Below are 20,683 nucleotides of genomic sequence, written 5' to 3'. Positions count from 1 at the left end.
ACAGAGCTGAAGACAGAAGCCTGAAGATGATGAATGAGACTTCATCGAAACGTTGCCTAGATACTCCAATCTTACGCGAGAAAACCCGATAACCAAAGATCCATATATATATATACACACACACACACACACACACACACACACACACACACATATATACATACATACATATATATATATACATACATACATACATACATACATACATACATATATGTTTTCTTATGTTTTTGCGGGTACTTATATGTATGGTATTCAGCTTTGTTCGGGTTATTTTCCACATCATTATATTTGTGCTTTTAAAGTTGTAGCAACATTTCGGCAGAATCTCATCTGCCAGAAGCCTGATGATGGTAGATGAGATTCTGCCGAAATGTTGCTACAACTTTAAAAGCACAACTATAATGACGTGGGAAAATACCCGAACAAAACTGAATACCATGTATGCATGTATGTATGTATGTTTAATTTTTACATTATAAGCTGTCCAGGGTAACTGTGGAGTGGGGCAGCCTCAAAACTGAAACAAATAAATAATAACATAAACCAAAGCTTGTTTTTAAAAGCCAGATTTAATCAAATACTGCAAATTACCTATAGTGACATTTAAATGCCTTCTTCTTATTTTATTTTCTCCTTTTTTGGCTTCTTTCTCCTGCCCCCAAAGCAGCAGAGCCCTAAGCTACACAACAAGTAAACCCATCAACTGTTATTAATTAGTGGTGGGAAGGAAATTTGGTTCTAAAGGTGTGTTCACAGCCACTAAAGAGGGAGATGGTCATTTTAGAAACAACTTTAGGACATAAAGTTCTCCACATTGACCGAAAATTTGGTTCTGCCCTGAACAACAGGGTTATCTGGTGTGTGTGTGTGTGTGTGTGTGTGTGTGTGCACGTGTGTGTGTGTGTGTGTGTGTGTGTGTGTGTGTGTATAATGTAATATGGTGCATAATGTAAAAGGATGAGGTTTTGATCCCATAGTTGTGGCCACCATGTTGACTTTTTGGACTCTTGGACACCTTGGAACAACAAACAAACAATAATATGGGGTCACAGCTGCAGGCATACGTGTGGAAGCTATGAAGCATGCTTAGCATTCCAAGACACAAACAGAATCAGGGTTTCAGTTTCAGAGAAATAGCAAAATACAAAGACAGAAGTAAGTCTGGTACTTTGAGGCCAGAGTCTTGAAATCTGACAGAAATACCCTGGCTAGAGATTCTGAGGATGCTAGCCACTCTTTACCGAGAACCAGTGGGGGTCTCTCCGTGGATTGGGGTGTCTCTACCATTTGGGCATACAAAGAGGAAGGGAGACTGAAAACAACCAGCCACCTGGTTGGCTCCTACCTGGGATCATGTGCACCATCAACCCCGGAAGACTAAAGACTGTGAGAGAACATGGGGTAGGTTCAGACGTACATTCGCGCGCGCGCGCGCACGCACACACACACATACACACGCACACACACGCACACACCCCATCCTGGAGTTCAGCCCTATGAATACAACAGTAGGAATATTTTCCAGGCGGCCTAAACATGAATGACAAACTCAGGATTAGTGTAGGAGAAGCCTGCAAACTCGTTCTGGTCCAAATTCATGATGAAGAGTTTGTCGGTGGGCGTGAGTTCCACGGGCTGCCTCGTGAACTCCTTATCGAAGTTGGAAGTGTCGTGCTTGTCTTTCTGTTGGGATGAAAAAGCAAAAGGGTTAAAAGCAGCGCCGGGGAAGGCACAAGGAGGAGCCCCCAGCAGAAAAGGGCCGCATCACCCAAGTGCTGGGGAAGGGTGAGGGGGTCCCACTGCCGTCGCCTGGCTAAGGAGCACCTCTCCAGATCAGTACTTACATGGAGGCTCTGCTGGTGCCGGATGAAGCCACCGCAAGGCTTCCGGAACAGCCAGGGGCCCAACACAGACGCAGCAGCAGCAGCAACGGAATGGAAGGGTCTCCATTTGCTGAGTGGCTCCACCCTGCAGATACCCTCAGCAAGTGGGGCCCTCAGGTGGATGCCCCTGTAATCAAGCTGAGAACTGCCCGAGTTCAGGGGCAGCGTGAGGAGCCACAGGGGGCTGTGATGAAGATGGAGCTGCTTGCTCCCCTTTCAAATTCATAGGGCCAGAACAACATTGTGGGGCTTACATGGTACAACGATCACAAACCAAATGCAGAGCTTAGAGTTGAGCACCTCGGGAATAGCTGTTCAAGGTTGACTCGGCCTTCCGTTTTTCCGAGGTGGGTAAAATGAGGAGCCAGATTGTTGGGGGCAAGAGGCTGACTCTGTAAACCGCTTAGAGAGGGCTGTAAAAGCACTGTGAAGCGGTATATAAGTCTAAGTGCAATTGCCCTCCCTCCCTCCCTCTCCTTCCTTCCTTCCTCCCTCCCTCCCTCCCTCCCCCCTCTCTTCCATGTTGGTGCATGGCTGGAATGCAGTATTGCATGCTAATTCTGCCAACTGCCAACAGTTCAATCCTGACCAGTTCACAGTTGACTCTGCCTTCCATCCTTCCGAGGTTGGTTAAAATGGGAATTGTTGGGGGGCAATATGCCAACTCTGTAAACTGCTTAGAGAGGGCTGTAAAAGCACTGCGAAGTGGTATAGAAGTCTAAGTGTTATTGCTATTACATAACTGTCAGTGAAATCCCCATTCTTTGGAGGTAAAGATACAAATCCTGCCAAGTTACATATCCTGAATCTCTGGCCAGATGTGCCGCCAAGAGATTGCTCACGGTTGGTTAGATTTGAATGCAATGGAAGGGGAAAAAAAAGATGAAGCCACACTAACCACATTCCAGGTGAATTAAACTGAAATAGGCCAATAAAATGAAATCTGATTTATTATCTATCCTAATTCCCAGCATTGCATCCAAATACCAAGAGCGGCCCTCGAGTTCCACTGATTTTCACAGGTCAACAATGAAAGGTTGACTTCCCAGCATCCCCATGAAAGAGCTTGGAAATTCAGCTCTCAGAAAGTGGCCTCTTTCATGCCGCCCCTGGTTTTTCTTCCACTCTAATCCCAAAGGTTCTTTTAATTTCTGAGTCATGAACTGTAATACAGAGACGAGAGGTGGTGATAGGGCCTCAGATATGCTCCTTGGAGATGCAGAAGACTGCAATGTTCCTCAACCTTGCCAACTTGAAGAGGTGTGGACTTCAAGTCCCAAGGTTGAGAAAAGCTGTGGGTGGTTCACAGAAAGAGGATGTTCCTGATTCAGTGGGGGCTTAACTCTGGGGCAGGGGGTGGGATTCTACTGGTTCGGACTGGTTCTACAGAATCGGTTGTTATGATTCTGCGCAGTTCAAGAACCGGCAAATCGTGCCCCTGGCTGGCCCCGTCCCTCTCCACCCACCCCTCCCTGCCCAGTCAGTCCTTATCGCACATGCGCAACATCTCTGACTGCGTTCTTCCCTGCCTAGTCACTCCTTAAGGTATTTCTTCCCCCCCCCTTGACTGGCAGAGCTAGGGGGAAGGGGTGAAAAGAGGGACCAGCCTAGAATTGTTATGTAGCCACAAACAAGCTAAGTCCAAACTCCCCCTTGAGTAATGCTGATCCTTATCTAACGCTAACCAAGCATGGACAGTTAGCTGAGAAGATCCCTGCGCCCAGGCTTTTAGCAATAAATCCGTTCAGATTGACCTAGTCTTTGATGCCTGACATTAACTTGGCATTTGGGATAAAGAGGGATGAAATATCTCACATTATCTCTCTTTTCTCGTTTCCTTTTCAACTGAAATAACCAGGTGTGTTATTTCACCTGCAACCAGCCTTGTGAATGCTTCCCATGCCACACTTCTTGCTGTAGCCACTTACCTCCTCTCGGGCCTGGAACCTGCAACTTCCCTCCAGCTTCCCCATTGGTTTTGATTACAGGAAATTACCTTGCCTAACAACTGTCAGAATCAGCAACCTGGGCTGCAGGAGCACAGTTGCTAAGTGATGTGGTGGTGCTTTAGGATTTCATCGCTTAGTGATGGAAATTCTGGGTCTCAGCTGCTCGAACTGGGTCAAGAACTACCTCTATTACCCCAATGTGGCCGTGTTTTGGTTCCCTAGTTAACTGAGACCCTCTGGGACAGGGGTCTCCAACCTTGGCAGCTTTAAGACTTGTGGACTTCAACTCCCAGAATTCCTCAAAGCTGGCTGAGGAATTCTGGGAGTTGAAGTCCACAAATCTTAAAGTTGCCAAGGTTGGAGACCCCTGCTCTGGGAAATGAAGTAGCAGGAACAGTGCCAGAAGCACTGATGGGGAAAGACAAAGAGGAGCTTGACTGATCATGAGGCTGGGTCTTTTTCTGGGCCTGCCCCTTGATGATAAGGGAGTTGATTCTCTGATTGCATTGTCAACCCTGGACTTTTCATTTTGGGGAGAAAGTATAACTTGTGAATCCCTCTGCAGTTTGGCCCCTGGTACCCCAACCAGATTCAGCCTGGTTGTTCGGATATGGAGGGAGGGGCTTCTTATTGTCCCATATTCCCAGTATGCCCAGGGAGCTAGAAGGCACTCCTTAAGGGATGGGTTCCCCAAGGTGATCGAGCTGCCCTGCCCAGGAGCTTTAAGAAACTATTATAGAGATTTTTTTAAAACATCACCAGTGCCTCCTTTTGTTCTTATTACTTCTGCCCCTGGATAAATTTTCCTTTCCTTTCATGATTTGGATTTTAAATTGCTTAAATTCTGCCATTTTCATTGTGACGTTGTAGCTGCCAAGAGTCAAGAGATTGGAATGGGACAAAAAAAAAAGAAAAACCCCAATCAAACAAAACAAACAAACTCGTGATACCAAAGGCCAATCAAATTCTGCTTTTTTCTTGTCTCGTCAGCAAGACACAAGGGAGATTTCATCACCAATTTCTGATGAGCGGAATTCTGTCTCATGGCTGTATTCAGGCTGCGCTCTTATTTGGCCGGTTATATAAGTGGGTGGTTGTTGTGTTTTGTGTGCATCTGTGAGGACTTTTTAGGACTTTTGGGTCATCATCAAGTAGTAAAAAAAATTGCAGGCCAATCAGCAACACATTTAAGAGAGTCCAAGGAAATCCACTCCAGGAAAATGTGCATCAGATACTAGCCCAGCTATATTAAGAGAGTAACCACAACACAATGGTTCTACAGGAAAGAAAAAGAACTTGAATTTTGTTGTTAATGAAAGGGCCACCTTAGCTGTGAGCTGGTACTTTTCAGATGTATTTCAGAACAATGATTGACTTCATTTGGAATCAATGCCAAAGTAACTAGGGTTGTTCTTTCTCGTTTGCTCTCGATCAAGCCAGCTTACATACTACAGTCTTGCTATTTTCATAGGTGACATGGGGGCAACACAGTGGTGGGATGCAGCCAGTTCTCACCAGTTCTGGAGAACCGGTTGTTAACTTTCTGAGCAGTTTGGTGAACTGGTTGTTGGAAGAAATCATTAGGGCAGAGAACCAGTAGTTAAGTTATTTGAATCCCACCACATACTGTGCATGGAATGGGACAATTCGCTGTGGCCAATTCACTGTAGCCACCTCACCTCAGTCAACTCTTTATAGCCAACTTGCCACAGGACAATGTAACCATTCAATTTAATTATTTAAAATAATTTTTTTTAAAAAGTCCTTCCTTTTGCATCCTCTCTTTGATGATTCTATTCCGCCATTTCTTCAATATTATGTAATTTTTGTCCTGTGGCAAGTTGTCTCGTGCTGAATTGGCCTTGGCGGATTATCCTGTGGTGAGTTGGCCGCAGCGAATTGTCGTAGACCCTGCTGAGCGACACAGTTCCCCATTTTGCTTTGAACATTTGTGTGAAAAAGAAGCACAGAGCTGCAGGAAAGAGAAAATTTCCCCTCAGCACAACCATGTGAGGTCCTAAAGCTTTCTACCTCACCCTTGCTCCACCTAGGAGAATGATCCACAATCTGGTGCTAGTCAGTTGTGTTATACAGACTCTCATCATGACAAGGGCCAGGGGAGTTGCAATCCAAGGCCCGAGACCGGGCAAGGCTGCTCTAGGCCAAAGAACAGCAGGACAGTGGCCCTTGTTATTGTAGGTGTGGTTATGTCAGTCATTACTGAAGGGTAAAGGTGGTTATTGATGAAATAATGTGGACATGAAGAAGCCGGAAGGAGAATGTTTCTGTCCTGAAAACTATGTTTCATCTGTTTCCTTAGAAGGGGCACAAAGAATGTATGACTTCTCCTGGATAACCTTCCCCATGGTTTTCTCATAGATACTCAAAGGGAAGCATTGGAGAAGCACAATTTGTTATTTGGATCTCTCTCCTGCTTCCTCTCCTCCATGAACCCTTTCTAATTGCCCCAAAGGACAGCTGTCTCCAAGCAAAGCTGTGGGCTGATGATGAGTCATGGGATGACCACATGCTGCCTGATGTGACAGAGAAGCGTTCAGGGAGGTGTGGGACCTTGGCCAAAGCTCCCACAGAAAACAGTGCTGTGGGCTTTGAAAGAGCCATTAAAAGAAGGTTGTGTTGTCTGTAAGCATCAGGGAAAACCGGAGGCACCTTCATCATTTGAACTGAGAAAAGAGTAGCCCTTCTGCTTTCCTTAGGCACCGTCAGAATATTTGGGAAGAAGTCAAGGTCATGCCATCTCCAGTGACGGATGCTTGGACAACCAACCATCCCACATAATCATCAAGTGTCGTCACTGACTTTGATGATGCATTTTTCAATTGCTTAAGTTCCAGAGTCCTGAGTTGATTGAGTCCTTGGATTGAGCAGTGAGAAGGAGAAGAGCATGATCACTTCAGACGTTCCCCACTTAGGAGGAGTTGGAAAGTTAAGCTCTTATCTGCAAGACCCAAGTTCTCCAGGTAAGTGTCACACAGGTCTTGTATTGCTCCAGAGTTGCATTGTCTCTGAAGGTCTTGAGCAGGGGTCTCCAAACTTGAGCAACTTTAAGACTTACGAACTTCAACTCCCAGGGAGCTGAAGTCCACAAGTCTTAAAGTTGCCAAGTTTGGAGACCTCTGATCTTGAGGAAACCAAACCAACTTCTCAATGGTGCTAGATTTTAAATTTTGAGTTAGAGGATAGCTTTTCAGGAATGGAGTTCAATTCCTGCTCAATGCAGGCAAGAACCCTAAAGAACCATGGAAAAATTCTGGGGTTTTCTATTCAGAATTTTTAACACTCTGATGCAGATTACCTAATATTTTGTAGAGTTGGAGTTAAAAAATCCCATATCTGAAATTTCAATTTCTTACAGAAATTCCTTTCCTTTTTGAAAAATTGAGGTTGACATATATTTCTAAGGAAGTATCCTAAATCTTGCTGAAAGTTCATTTTGAAGTTTATGATTAGATTTCACATGTCAAGGTCAACAGTTTTGGCCCTGATGGTTTCCAAAAAGTAATAAATGTAATGTTACTGTTAATGCTGTCAGATTTGAACATCTGAGCAGAGATTTTACTTCCAAATTATTCCCTTCTCATTGAAGACCTGTTTTAGAATAAATTGAGGTTCCCTCAAAATAAGGTTTACTTTTTATTTTATAACTGTATCTGGGGAAAAAAAGTTGCCAAAACATAAACAACTCAAAAGCAAACTGGTAGTTGCACACCCCACAAGCATGATGTGGGAAAGAACAGAAGAGAAATGTATGCATAATCCAAACTTTAAAAGATCTCTTTCTTTCTTTCTTTCTTTCTTTCTTTCTTTCTTTCTTTCTTTCTTTCTTTCTTTCTTTCTTTCTTTCTTTCTTTCTTTCTTTCTTTCTTTCTTTCTTTCTTTCTTTCTTTCTTTCTTTCTTTCTCTTTTTCTCAGAAACATAGACAACTTCAAATTCCAACAGAAAATATTTCTTATTCTATGAAGAACATTAGCCGGAACAAAAATATTTTACAGCTTCAGTCAAATTACACACAAACTTTTTGGATTTTAAATATCAGCTTAATTTTAGTAAAATACTAATTTTTTGACACAGATAAAGCACGGTGGGACATATGGAATTTGTTAATTTGGCAGCTGGACAAATGGCACCCCTTCCCCCCTCCCCCCCTCCCCCAAAATAGTTGCAAAGGTGCCACACAGGGTTGATATGAATTGAACATAAAAACTAACATGGAATGGTAGATACGAGGTTGACCATTGACTCCAAGATGGGAATTTTGATGGCCAGGCTGGGGCCTCCTGAGACAAAGTGGTCACGTTTTGCTTATCAGGGCAGGGCAACCTGAGCTAAAGGAACAATAAAAACTCCATAAAAACTCAATTCCAGCAGTCAATTCCCCCTCCCCAGGGGGACCCTTCTCATTTTCCTCTCTTCTAGCACCGAAAACCAAATCAGGGCTTCTGGCCAGCTCTGGAGGACCTTCCTGGTCTCCCTTTCCCTCCCCTGCAGCTGAATCCCACCTTCTACGGTGCCAGGTCACTTGGTCCAACATGGGCAGCGTTTCTCCATTCTTTCAGGTGCCCGTTTTTCTCTGAACCGAACAAGCCAGGAAGTATCTTTCGTCCTCTTTTCTTCCATCTGAGACTCTTGGGACTCCCTCTCCTCCATGCTGGGACCATCCAGGGATTCCCCCAGGAAATGTTCCCAGCTATCTACCACGATGTCGTCAGCCTTGCTGGGTGAGATCAGACAGCGTTTGTCTCTGCATATGATTTTCGGTTAGCCTTGGGAAGGCCAGATCCACTTCCAGGACTTCATTTATGTGTGACTTTATTAATGCGAATAAACGGAATAGTTAAGAAGAACATGAGAAATGGGCAATGACACAACTGACGGTGGGTGTTGTGGAATTCCTGGAGGGGGGCTGTGTAACTTCAAACATGGCCCCCATGGGGACAGAAGCTGCCTCCTCCTGCCTCCCTCACCCCATCTAACTGGCATGGATTCCTTCAAAGGGTCTGGAGGCTGTCCCAGCCCCCCATCTCAATCCCCTAGGATTCCTGGGAATAAGAATAATAAACAGCCTGGAGTATGAGCATCTACTGACAGGCTTCACGGATTAACTGAGGTTTGGGGACTAAATGCAGGCGGTACCCAAAGGCTTCTGACAGCCAGTTCTGAGTCATCGGGGTTTTTGCAGGTGCCATGGAAATAACAGAGAGGTGTCTCTGTCTGGATGGGTTTCACATCAAAGTCGCAATAAGACAAGGAGGCAGCGTCCCTCTAAGCTCGCGATTCTGCAAGGGACAAAGGAGCTGAGCCAAGTTCCATTTTGCAAAGCCAGACCACGTCCACTCCTTTTGCGGACTGCCTCCTTGGGAAGAAGCCAAGTGGGGCGGAGGAGAAGAGGGGAGCACCATCAACAGGTGCTCAAGATCCAGAGGCGTTTCGCTAACTTTAAAGGAAGCGGGTCTTTCCAACTCTGGCCTCCTGCTAAACCTCCAAGAGGACCTGATCTTTAGACTCACAGCCATAACACTCCAGGTGCTCTTTCTCCTCCCTTATGCCACGGATGCAACCACACTTGGTTGCAGCTCAAGTCTCTTGAAGGATGGTCATTCCAGTATCACCACAAAAGAAAGTAAAAATATCCAAAGCAAGACAGCTAATGGTTGCAACAGAGGATGCCACCACACAGCAGCCGGGACCAAATGGAGATGGCCATGGGTGTGCAAGGGGTTGGGGTTGGGGGGGGGGGGAGGGGGAGGATGGTCTACTTAGCTCTTGACTTCAGGCTTAAAATACTCAGAGTTAAGAAAGGTAAAGCCTTCAAATTCTGATTGGTCAATGTTCCTGATGACTTCCTGGTCAGGTGGAGTTAAGACAGGTGGATGGCGAGTGAAAAACCGGTCGAAGTTTTCAGCATTGCGTCCGCACTATGAAAGGGGAAGAAAAGAACTCATGGCAGGTGGCAAAAAGGAGCAAAGGAAAAAAACAAAACAAAAAAACAAACCTGAATGCAAAAAATTGGATGCAGCTTGTTATGTCCCTCTAGCAGCCTCGCCAACCCCCACCCCACAATCTGGGCTGCAGGCAAGTCATCCCTCATGAGCAAAATGAGAAGAACCCCAAAAGAATCAATGCAAAATCCTGATGGCCCCGGGTGACAGCAGGGACCAACCCAGGGTTACTTAAGTCATGGATATGCTGGGAAGCTGGAGACGGTCAGCTGGCCTCAGCAAGTAATTGCAGGAGGAGAATGGATGGCGAGGCAATTACTTGCACGGCTCTGCCGGGCACATGCAAGGCTGTACATGCAGAGCTTTCTCTGGCTGGTCAGAAAATAAATAGAGGCTGCCTTGTATTCTGATCCCATGCTGGTGCCCAGTTCACCAGGGCTTCCCATGCACAGAACCCCCAGAAAGTTTCAGCCAGGGTTGCAGGACGCTGAGCATTGAGCACCATGGTTGGTTTTCCCCCCTCTTTTATCTGCTTGCAAGCCAGCCACCCCACTGTGAACAGCGAGGGCATTTTGACATTGAAAAAGCATAAAGAAATTGAGCGGACAATTTTTCTGGAATGAAAAATTCTCCAGCCGTTTCTTCAGGGAAAGGTAGCATCGCAACCGTGCTGAATTTGGTGCCTCGGTGGGAGGAGGAGGAGGAGGAGGGCCATCCTGATGTCTTTCTTTGGGCTTTAACGGAGTTAAGGGGTCAGACTAGAAACCGGGAGCCGGGGAGTTCTAGTCCCACCTTGGGCGCAAAGCCAGCTGAGTGACCCTGGGCCCAGTCACTTTCCCTCGGCCGTAGGAAGGAGGCTCTGGCAAAGCACTTCTGAAGAACCTTGCCAAGAAAACTGCAGGGACTTTTCCAGGCAGTCTCCGAAAATCAGACACAATTAAAGGGAAGAAAAACATATTAGAGGCTGCAAAGCCTGTTAGGAAAATATTGCACGGAGAAGACGAGCATGTTTATTATACCCGTCTCTTCTCCCTCTGGTCATTAGTAAGAGCAATATATCACTCAACCCATAACAATTGCTCTGACACCCCCCCGCCATTTTTTTTTTTTTTTTTGCTTTGAAAGACATTTCAAATTTGCCTTTATAAACAGAATAACAATTGGAAGGAAAATGCAAGAGACTTTTTTTTGCCTGGCAACTGAAGGCAAACGGTGGGAATCCCATTTGACCAGACCTGCTTGAAACAGCCAAGCCGGAACCCCTTGAGAAACTCTGGAGAATGTTGCAAATGCACCCAATGAGGACCTTGGGTCCAGAGAACAAGGCGCCAGAAGGAAGGAAATGCTTCTCTAGCAAACCAATGCAGCCTCGTCTTATAGGTACAGACCTCCTGATCCAGAAAATCAGACATAAAGTGAATTGGATTCCCCGCTGAAACTTTTCCAGAGCAACAAGATACTAAAAACCTCCCAGTCACCCTGGAAATCGGTTTTAGGTTTTTGTGACCAGACAAGGATTCCGTGCTAGTCCGTGATTCAAACTCAACATTACACTGCAAGTGTGATTCTAACAGGTTTAACAGATTAACAGAGTTGGAAGGGACCTTGTAGGTCATCTAGTCCAACCCCCTCCCCCAAGCAGGAGACTCTACACCAGGGTGTCCAACCTTGGTAACGTTAAACCTGGAGGATTCAACTCCCAGAATTCCCCAGCCAGCTTTGCTGGCTGGGGAATTCTGGGAGTTGAAGTCCTCCAGGCTTAACGTTACCAAGGTTGGACACCCCTGCTCTACACCATTTCTGGCAGATGTGGTGGTCCTGTCTCTTTGAGTCTGGTCCCCTTTTGGGGGGGTCTGTTACAATTACAACCTTCTGGCAAGACAACAAAAGTCAAAGCAGCAGCAGATCCACCTGGCAGCATTTTAAAAGGATGGAGGAAATTCCCCCCCTGGGGGATGCCTGGTTTGAACCTAGAATTCCTTCTAGAAGGAATTCAAGTGCAATCAGCCAAACACAAGGAGAAGAAGCTCAAGCAGCCTTGATGCCACCTGGCAGCCAAAAAGAAAAAAAGAGTGAGCCATCCCTTTCTTTTACTTGCTAGAGAAGAATCGGAAGCGTTTGACTTATTTTCCCACAGCTGGGATTCTGCAACCCATAATTCCAGCGGCCGGATTGTGCCGCCTCCAGATCCTAACCATGGAAGCCGAGACGGGGTGCCGTAAATGGAAGAGACAGAGCAGCATTCGAAGGGCTGGTGGCGAGTCGAGGCAACAATGGGCTCTTCCTTTGTGGCTGCTTTCATCGAAGCAGCTGTAGAGGTTCCCTTGCTTGGCGTGAGGCTTCCGAGGAAAACAGTGGAGCGTCAAAGTTTCCCTCTTCCCTGCTCATGAAAGCTCACTCAGCCCCATTGGAAGCTCTTCATGGACGCTTTCAAGCTCCTGGATGGCTTTTTAGCTTGCATTGGCCGAGACAAATGGATTTGCGCCCTCCGTCAACTGAATGGTAGGAATCAAAAGCATTCAAGACTGACCCAAAAGTGTGGGTTTTTTCTCTCCAAAAGGCGGCTGGACTTTCTTGGTTTTGTCTTTGAAAACATTTTGCTTCTCATCCAAGGAGCTTCTTCAGTTCTCTTTGAGAAAAGAGATGGATCCTCATCCTTGGATGAGAAGCAATTTTTTTTCTTTTCATTTCATTTTTTTTATTTTTTACAACGTATCCATTTTTCAATTCAACAGTGTGTCATCTGGGTACATATATCTTGTGGACATATTCATATTTGAGATACATCACTTACTATAATGTCAATAGTTACATTCATATTAAAAACTACTCATCCTTATTTATCTTATCATTGTAATAATCTTAATGTATTTTACCTTACATTCTTTTAACTTCTTTCTTTATTTTCCAACCATTTATAAAATAAATCCCATATCATATAATATTCCGTTTCTTCTTGTTTTTTAATTGCCAACTTCATTTCTGCACATTCAAATATTTTCATAATCGCCTCTTCCTCTGTCGGAATCTTATCATTTTTCCAATTTTGAGCACAAGTAAAATATTTTCAAAGACAAAAACCAAGAAAGTCCAGTTGCCTTTTGGAAAAAAAGTACCTTTGGGACAACTATGACCTGGATGAGAATCTTTGTAGTCATTCATGACAAACCTTTGCAAACTGTCCAACCTCTTCAGGCCCTCACAGTTGCTGACTGGAGAAAGAGGATGTTGCCCTGAGCTTTTGGGCCACAACTACTACACAAAAATTCACACATACACCTCAGATTCCAAGAAGAGGCCAATCACAGGAGAACAACATCCTGAAACATGGTGTGATGACCTGGGGCATGGCATAAAGGCCACACAGTCAGATAATCAGTAGGAGTCCCTTTATTAGCTCCAACTTTGCCCCCAATGTCCTGGTTACCTTCCGGGCTGGAGAAAAACTCTCCCAGGAACAGCCTTTGGCTGCAGAGAATCAAGTCCAAAACGTGGTCAACAAAAACTATAACTATAAATCCAAACAAGGCAAGATGAGGTAATTATCTGGCAGGGCAAGAGAAGGAATTCCAGATGTGAAGGAACGGCAGTAATTCAACCCAGTTGGGAGGATGCCAGGAACACAGATAAACAAAGTCAACACAAGATAAACTCATGTTTGTTCCCAGCAGATGCCTCACTCAGCTTGCATCTCTTTTAAACTCTCTTCCCAGGTGTGAAGGGAATCAGGGCCCTTTCCTCCCACGTAAGCCACACAACCCACATTGCTCCCTTCTCCGTTCCTCCCTGCATGGCCTAGGATGAAGAGGGGATGGGCCTGGGTCTTCCTCTGAATTCTCTCTCCCTTGTTTTACCTCTCCCCTGTTCTGGCCGGCTGGACTTTGCCCTTCCCCAGTTTCCTCCAGAGCCTACAGAGCCACACTCCCACTCCCTGTCAGCTGTTCATCTTCCTCCTGGGATTCAGACTCCAACAGGGGCATGACGCTTGGTCGCTGCCTCCTCACCAGTCAGCCTGCTTGCAATCTCCCAGCCCAGCCAGCACCCATTCAGGACTCCCTTCTGGCATTTCCTTTGAGGGAAGCAGCTCCAAGCACAACCAAGACAAGAAGGTGACCAAGGGGGCATGGAAGGGGAGCGGGAGTGGTGGAAACAGAACCAAGAAACACAACATCCCCCTCACTCATATTATGGTGATTTCTTACCACATTTTCTGGACACTCTAATTTCCTTCTTCCTTTCCCCTGCTTCTCTCTCCAGAAATAGAACATATTCAATAGAGAGAAGCAGCTAATCTAAGACATCCATCTACGAGTCCCATATTTCCAAATTCAAATACAGCATTTGTAGTTCACATGATGACAAGCACAGCCTGGTTCCAGAGATGCTTCCTTGTCTTTCTTCAAGACACAGGGTGGCAATTTCAGCACCAATAGAAGCAGCGGTGGGCTGCAAAGTTTTTAACAACCAGTTCTCTGGCTGGGTAGGCGTGGCCAGTTGGTCATGTGACTGGGTGGGTGACATCACTCATCACACCAGCCCCGCCTCCCAGCCACTCGCCTCAAAGGAAGAGGGAGGATTCAGCCGGTTGGGGCTAATCCCATCACTGGCTGGCCCTGCCCCCGCCTGTTTTTCAGCCTTTTGGGGGGGGGGGCTTTTTGGGGCCATTTTCATGCCATTTTTGGTCCAGAAAATGGCCCGAAAAACAGCCTGAAAACAGTCCCAAAACCAGGCTGTTTTAGGGCTGTTTTTCAGGTCATTTTCAGGCTGTTTTTCGGGCTGTTTTTGCCAAAAACAGCCCCCAAACTGCCCCAAAACGGCCTGAAAATGGCCCCCAAAACAGAGTGAAAAACAGGTGGGGATGGGGCCAGCCAGTGGGGGGATTTGCCAGTTCGCTGAACTGCACCTAATGTCAACTACTGGTTCGCTAGGACCAGTGCGAACTGGCAGCATCCCACCTCTGCATAGAAGAGAATATTTGTAGTTCAGAGTTGAACTGTAGGGTCCTTGGGGGCTCTCTGAGCTCCGTGTTTTGCTTTCAGACATTTCACTTTCCATCTAAGTAGAACGGGGTTTCCTCTGACTTGTCCTGCTGGTGTTGATTAGTGTTCTTGGTGGTTGCTCGATTAGGGTGTTGTTTACTGTTGGATTTTATTTTGTCTGAGTGGGTTGTTGTAGCGGATAGCAAACACCACTCCCCACTAGCACCGATGATGTCACCGAGTTGGGTAATGAAACACCTGCAAGAAAACCACCAAGTTCTGAGAACACCAAGGATTCCACATCAACGTTTCCTTGGCTTCCTTCTGGCAAGGGATTTTGGCTTTTCCTTGACCCTCTTTTTAGCAGGAAAGCCTGAAAGAGGAACATCTGTGCGCATACACGCCTTCTGTGCAACAGGAAGGACTGGCATGTTCAGATGCCAGAGAATGTATAGGCCAGATGGTACTGAGGCAAAGCTGCCAACCAAGGCATTCTTCCAACCACTACATTCCTTCTGTCGGCCTCTTCAGTGTGGGGTGACAAAAGAAGATGGTTGTCAGAATTGCCAACACAAGGCAAGGAAATTCTTTTGCGCATTCTTTGGTCTTTCTTTCTGCTCAGTGTTGCAGGGATCCAAAAGACAGCAGGAAGCAGCTACGTTTGGAAAGGAAGGAAGAGTCCCTCCCCTCCCCCAGGTGCAGGAGGAGCCAAGCATCAAACCTGCCCCACGTTTGGCACTGAAAAGCTCCCGGCCCTGTTGAATTGGGTGCACTTGTCTTCCGAAGAAAAATACATTAAAAACTCTTTAATTATTGACTATGTAAAATGATTTACATTATAATATAGCTATCCATTCCTCCTTCTCTTGTTATTTTTAAACTGTACTTCTTTTAAGCATAGTCTTTTGAAAAAGCTGCTCTTCTGTGTTAAACAAAAGACTGCCGTGCCCAAAATATCTTTCCACAGGACTGGAGTCCCAGAAAACACGAATCTCTCCTACCCTGGCCAAAGAGAAGGAACTGGCACCTCTGTGATGTGATCTCTAAGTTCATTAGGACCAGTAAAACTGACAAGGGGCTCACTGCTTGCCTCGCCTTTCCGTTGGACTTTTGCCAACCCGCAGCTGCCCCCATGGTTTACCCAGGAGTAGAGTCCTCCTTGGCTCCTGGGTAGCCCCACCAGTCACCAGAGCTATGGTGAAAGGCAGAGGTGTATGTCGAAAGCCACCAACCATGGAAACCAACCAAGTCAGGGAAGAAGCCAGAATGATTCTATTTTTAAGTTGCACCGGAAGCTGAATTAAACCTCTCCCCTCTCCTGATGTACGTTTTGAGAAACGCAGGGATAATTACATCCACTTCATTTGCATTAGAGTTTGGAGGCACTCCGGAAGCCTGGAAAGTGGGTCCCCTTGTTCTGCAACATGGGAGGGGTGGTCCGATTTCGGTGGTCCAGTCCTGGAACGGATTCAACAGTCTGACCTGCTGCTTTGATCTCCAAGGCAACCAGGAAGCTGTGACGCTACATGAAGGCAATGGTGCACGTATACATTTAAAGAACACCCCTCCCAGCTTCAGAAGAGGGGCAAAGGAAGCCCCCCTCCCATTCACCACTCCAATCCCCATCTCCCTCAAACAGGCCAGGAAGGAAGGATGGGATGGTGGAAGATTTCTCTCCCACTATGATGATTTCAGCCTACAGCCCTGAGATCTGTTGGTGCTTTGTTGTCAAGGGCTAACCAAATCCAAGCTAGATTAGCTTTCAGAGAAAGGCTGCCAGTTTGGTCCAATTCAAAGTGGCTGTTTTTGACCTTTAAAGCCCTACATAGCATGGGACTAGTTCCCCGAGGAGCTGCCCCTTCCCAGTCACATCTACCCATCCCATCAGGTCTGGCAGGAAAGGCCTGTGGTGGGTACCATCTATGGTGGAGGTCTATCTTGACAGGATTTAGGGGACAAGCCTTTTCCTCCTCTGTTTGGAACATCCTCCCTCCAAAAGTGAGGTTGTGACCTTCCAGACAGCTCTTAAAACCTGAGGATCCGAGAGGGAGGCTATGCCCTGGCTGTCTTACATCGTATCTCCCCTCCTGTGATCTTGCTTTCTTCATTTTGTGCCATCCAGTTTGTTTTCACTGGTCTTATTGAATGTTTCAATCCCTGGTTCGCTGCTCAGAATCACTTTGCATGAGATGGGCAAAACTGATGGTAGTTAAGATAGCTAGCCAGCCAGATAAATCAATAGATTGATTTAATTCAATAGATTTAAATAGATCTTTAAATCAATATATTTAAAGAGATATAACAGAATAATAGGGTTGGAACGGACCCTGGAGGTCCAGAATTCCCCAACCTTTCTGGCTTGGTGGACCAGCGAGGTGGGGAGAGGGGATGGTTCCATAGAAGCAGGGGGGCAGCGAGCGTTCTGTTGGCCTCCTGTTAGTAAGAAGTTGGAGAAGAAAAACTCAGTCCTGTTTCCCATAAAAGACAACGCAGAGCGAGTGGCCTTGAGCAGCCAAGACAATTGTGAAAGTTGGAAGTTGCTCTCTGGGGCTGAGGCTGCTTTCTCTCCCATTCAAGTTCCTGCAGCCAATGCAGAATCATTAAGTATGAAATTGGATTCAAACCTATGCCATGGTGGCGCAGTGGTTAGAGTGCAGTACTGCAGGCTACTTCTGCTGACTGCCAGATGCCTGCAATTTGGCAGTTTGAGTCATAAACGGGGGAGAGGAGCACAGTCATTTGGGGAAGAAGTGCAGGAGGAAGAAGAAGGAGGCAAACAGGGGAGGGATTGGCACTGATAGGAACCAAACCTGTGAAAACTGGACTAATCCCTCTGCCCAAGGATACCTGGCCTGGGAAAGAATGGGAAGCTGACATCAAAGCGGTTCCCAAAACATCACCCTGGGATGCTACTGGACACTGAGGGACTAGTCCAAGGGAGGGGGGATCACAAAAGGGAAAAAACTTTGTAACTTTGCATGGGACCTCTTAGTTCTAGCCTGTTCTAGGCTGCTTTCACTGCAACTTTCCCTTAGTAAAAGAACCGATCACTTCAACCAAACGGAGTCGAGGGTCTTTCTTTCCTAGGGACCTGGCTGGGGCGGGTCTGACCAGGAGTTTTTCAATGTGCAGAGTTGAGATAGCTGTCAGCTTTCCCTTTGCACCATTTCCCGAATGGCCTCCACAAAAGCCAGAATGCCTATTGGGTTAAGAATATGGTATTTCTGGATCTCCGCAGAAGGTAACTCAGAACTTTTCTCTTTTGTGAAGGAGAAGTATCAACTGTGCTTTCTTCAATGGAAGATTAGAAAGTTCCTACCAGCAAGCCTCGGTCTCAGCATATGAACAGAAGTGGCAAAACAATGTGTTGTTTTTTTTAAAAAAAAAATAACTCAGAAAAAGCAGGGTGATATTTAGGGAAGATGCAAAGTGACTCTAGGCTGCTTCCTTTCCAAACTGACCTCTCTTTTAAGGAGTAAAATTACCTCCTTTTCAAGCAGAAGCAAAGACTTCTGTCCCCTATAAATATCACAATGAGCAGAAATGCCTGGAAATAAAACTGCCACTCTCGGTGCCACATTAATGTCCATACCAAACTCCAGAATAGTCCTCTAGAAGGAGGAGATTTATTTTTTACGGCTCAGTAAAGAATCACCTCCAGTATTTATAGCTAGGGGGAAATTGACTTGCATTTATTTACAGCTGCTGATATCAAGCTCAGAAAGTCTTTTTATTTCACCAGATCAGAATTTGCTTTCAATGCCAAAGATGTGCTCAAAAGTTTGAAAAACCAAAAAGTGACCCCTGCCACTATTTATTTTCACGTGTGTGTGTGTGTGTGTGTGTGTGTGTGTGTGTGTGTGTGTTGAAAAACACCACCAGGCCAAGAGCAGCCTGCCTGGAGTAGACCCCAGTCTTTCCTGAGAGCTGGCAGTTCTTGCGTCTACAGAATGTGATCCACTATAGAGCAGATCCCTTCTTTGCATCCTCTTCTCCTTAAGACCCAAACTGCAAACTAGCCTGGTCTGGTTGGAGTAGTAACTATTGGTGGTTAAGCATATTGAGACGGTTGAGGTTTAGTTCCAGGAACACAGAAGGGCAAAGCCAAAGAGTAAGGGAGTCCCAAGTAGAAATAGACGCAGGAGATGGATATGGAAGAGGACAAGTCGAAAGGAGAAGCGGGGGGGTAAAGGTTGGAAAACATTGCAGAGCAACAGGACATGAGAACCTTCAAAGAAGAAACTTCCCTTTGGTAGAACATACCACAAAGAACGGACCTGGCTAGAATTCATCTACTTACGGGCTTAGGTTTGGCTTGAAATTTTTTTTTAATTCTACCACAGTATCCTTCTAGACCAGGGGTGTCAAATTTGATTTCATTGAGGGCTGCATCAGGATTGTGTTTGACCTTGGGGAGACTGGGGGCCATGGCCAGCTCGATGTCACTCGTGTCAGAGGCACCTGAGGCGGCCCTTCCCTCAGACCCTCCCTCCCTCTCATTATAATCCTTCCTTCCTTCCTTCCTTCCTTCCTTCCTTCCTTCCTTCCTTCCTTCCTTCCTTCCTTCTCTTCTGTTTCCTTCTGTCTTCATTCTCCTTTCTTCTTCCTTCCCCTCTTCCCTTCTTTTTCCTTCCTTGCTCTCTTCCCATCGTTCTTTCTTTTTCTTACTTTTTCCTCTTTCCCTTTCTCCTTTCCTGTCCCTTCTTGCATGCTCAAATGCATTTCTCCTTTTGTTTTGTTTCGTTTTGCTTTTAGTTTGTTTTGCTAGCCCTCCACCAGCAAAAACAGAGCCGGGGGGCGTGCACACACACCCCGGGCCCCATTTTCGGCTGCAACAGCCTCCTGAAGCCATTTGCCAGCCAGTGAAAGCAGAGCCCGCTACGCCACCAGGCACAGCCTTCCCAAGCCCTGTTTTCTCTGGCAGAGGCCCTGTGGGCTGGTCCTTTGCTGTTTCCAGGGCGGGCCAGATCTAAGTGGGCTGGATCTGGCTGTGGGCGTTGAGTTTGGCCCCCTTGCTCTAGACCATCTTTCTGGAGTCATGATGTAGTCCCTCCTATCCAGAAGATCCACCTTAGAAAGTGCGGAAGGGTCTGTCCTCATAGCCCCCATTTTATGGGATGCTACAAAGTTCTCTCTTGCTCACTGTGCTACTCACACGGGCTACTCACTGGGTAGCTTAGGTGGACATTTCATCAGTGCACGGGCAATGCTCTGCTCAACTCTTATTTTCTATCTACAGTTTCCAGGGAAGTCGAAAGACTTTTAGGTTGATATATGAAAATAGTTTGGACTGAGCAAGCTAAAACTTAAATCCAAAATAAATATGGATACCTTTCAATAGTATAAAGCTCACAGTTAGATTTAGACAAGGTTGCTCTCCTTGGACAGATTTGGGACTTCTCTTCAAGTTAACCCTACATGGAGAAGCTTGGAGTGTGTCCTTTTGGCAGGGGACACGGCCATATCGAACTCCACAATGAGGCAAAGCCAGGGTACCTATCAGAAATATACCTTATCTAGCTCTGCTTATCATCAAAGTGATTAGAATGAAGATTTATATTGCAATATCATGATATAAACCCTGGTCATTCATAATTGTGTCCTGAACTGGACACAAGAAGGACACAGTTTGTGTTGCAATTTCACAACCCAACATTTTCCTCCTTTGGCCTCCCCCATCCCCCAATCCATCCAATAATTTTCACTAGGAGGGAGAGACGAGAAACAGAAGGGAGCCACCGGAAAACTTTCTATTCCGAGAGTCCATGTGCTCAGCTCTGGGCAACAAAGAGCTAATGCCCTGAATAGCGGCTGATTTCTCATTGTGTTTGACTGAATTATTGCTTCCTGCTGAGTAAGCAGAGGCTGCTGCGAAGACTGTAGAAGGAATATAAAAACTCCCAATTTC

At 46.0% G+C, this 20,683-nt stretch overlaps 1 protein-coding gene across 2 annotated transcripts in view; it reads right to left on the bottom strand.

The window, feature by feature from the left end:
• Positions 1-553: 553 nt before the first annotated feature.
• The window catches only part of PRKCB (protein kinase C beta), a 228,574-nt gene continuing 208,444 nt past the window's right edge, over positions 554-20,683 (bottom strand). The window contains exon 17 of one of the 2 annotated variants that reach the window (XM_087973105.1): positions 554-1,686. In XM_087973105.1, coding sequence (XP_087829231.1) covers positions 1,534-1,686 — 153 coding nt within the window. In that variant the 3' untranslated portion in view covers positions 554-1,533. Of the gene's footprint in view, positions 1,687-7,476; positions 9,773-20,683 lie in introns of those variants that run through there. The other variant, XM_087973104.1, reaches the window with a different exon arrangement.

This window comes from Notechis scutatus, chromosome 12 (assembly GCF_049901735.1).
Source record: "Notechis scutatus isolate UNSWTSFEM ecotype Mainland chromosome 12, rNotScu1.2, whole genome shotgun sequence".
Classification (NCBI taxonomy): Eukaryota; Metazoa; Chordata; class Lepidosauria; order Squamata; family Elapidae; genus Notechis; species Notechis scutatus.
This window is presented reverse-complemented; position numbering and strand designations above follow the sequence as displayed.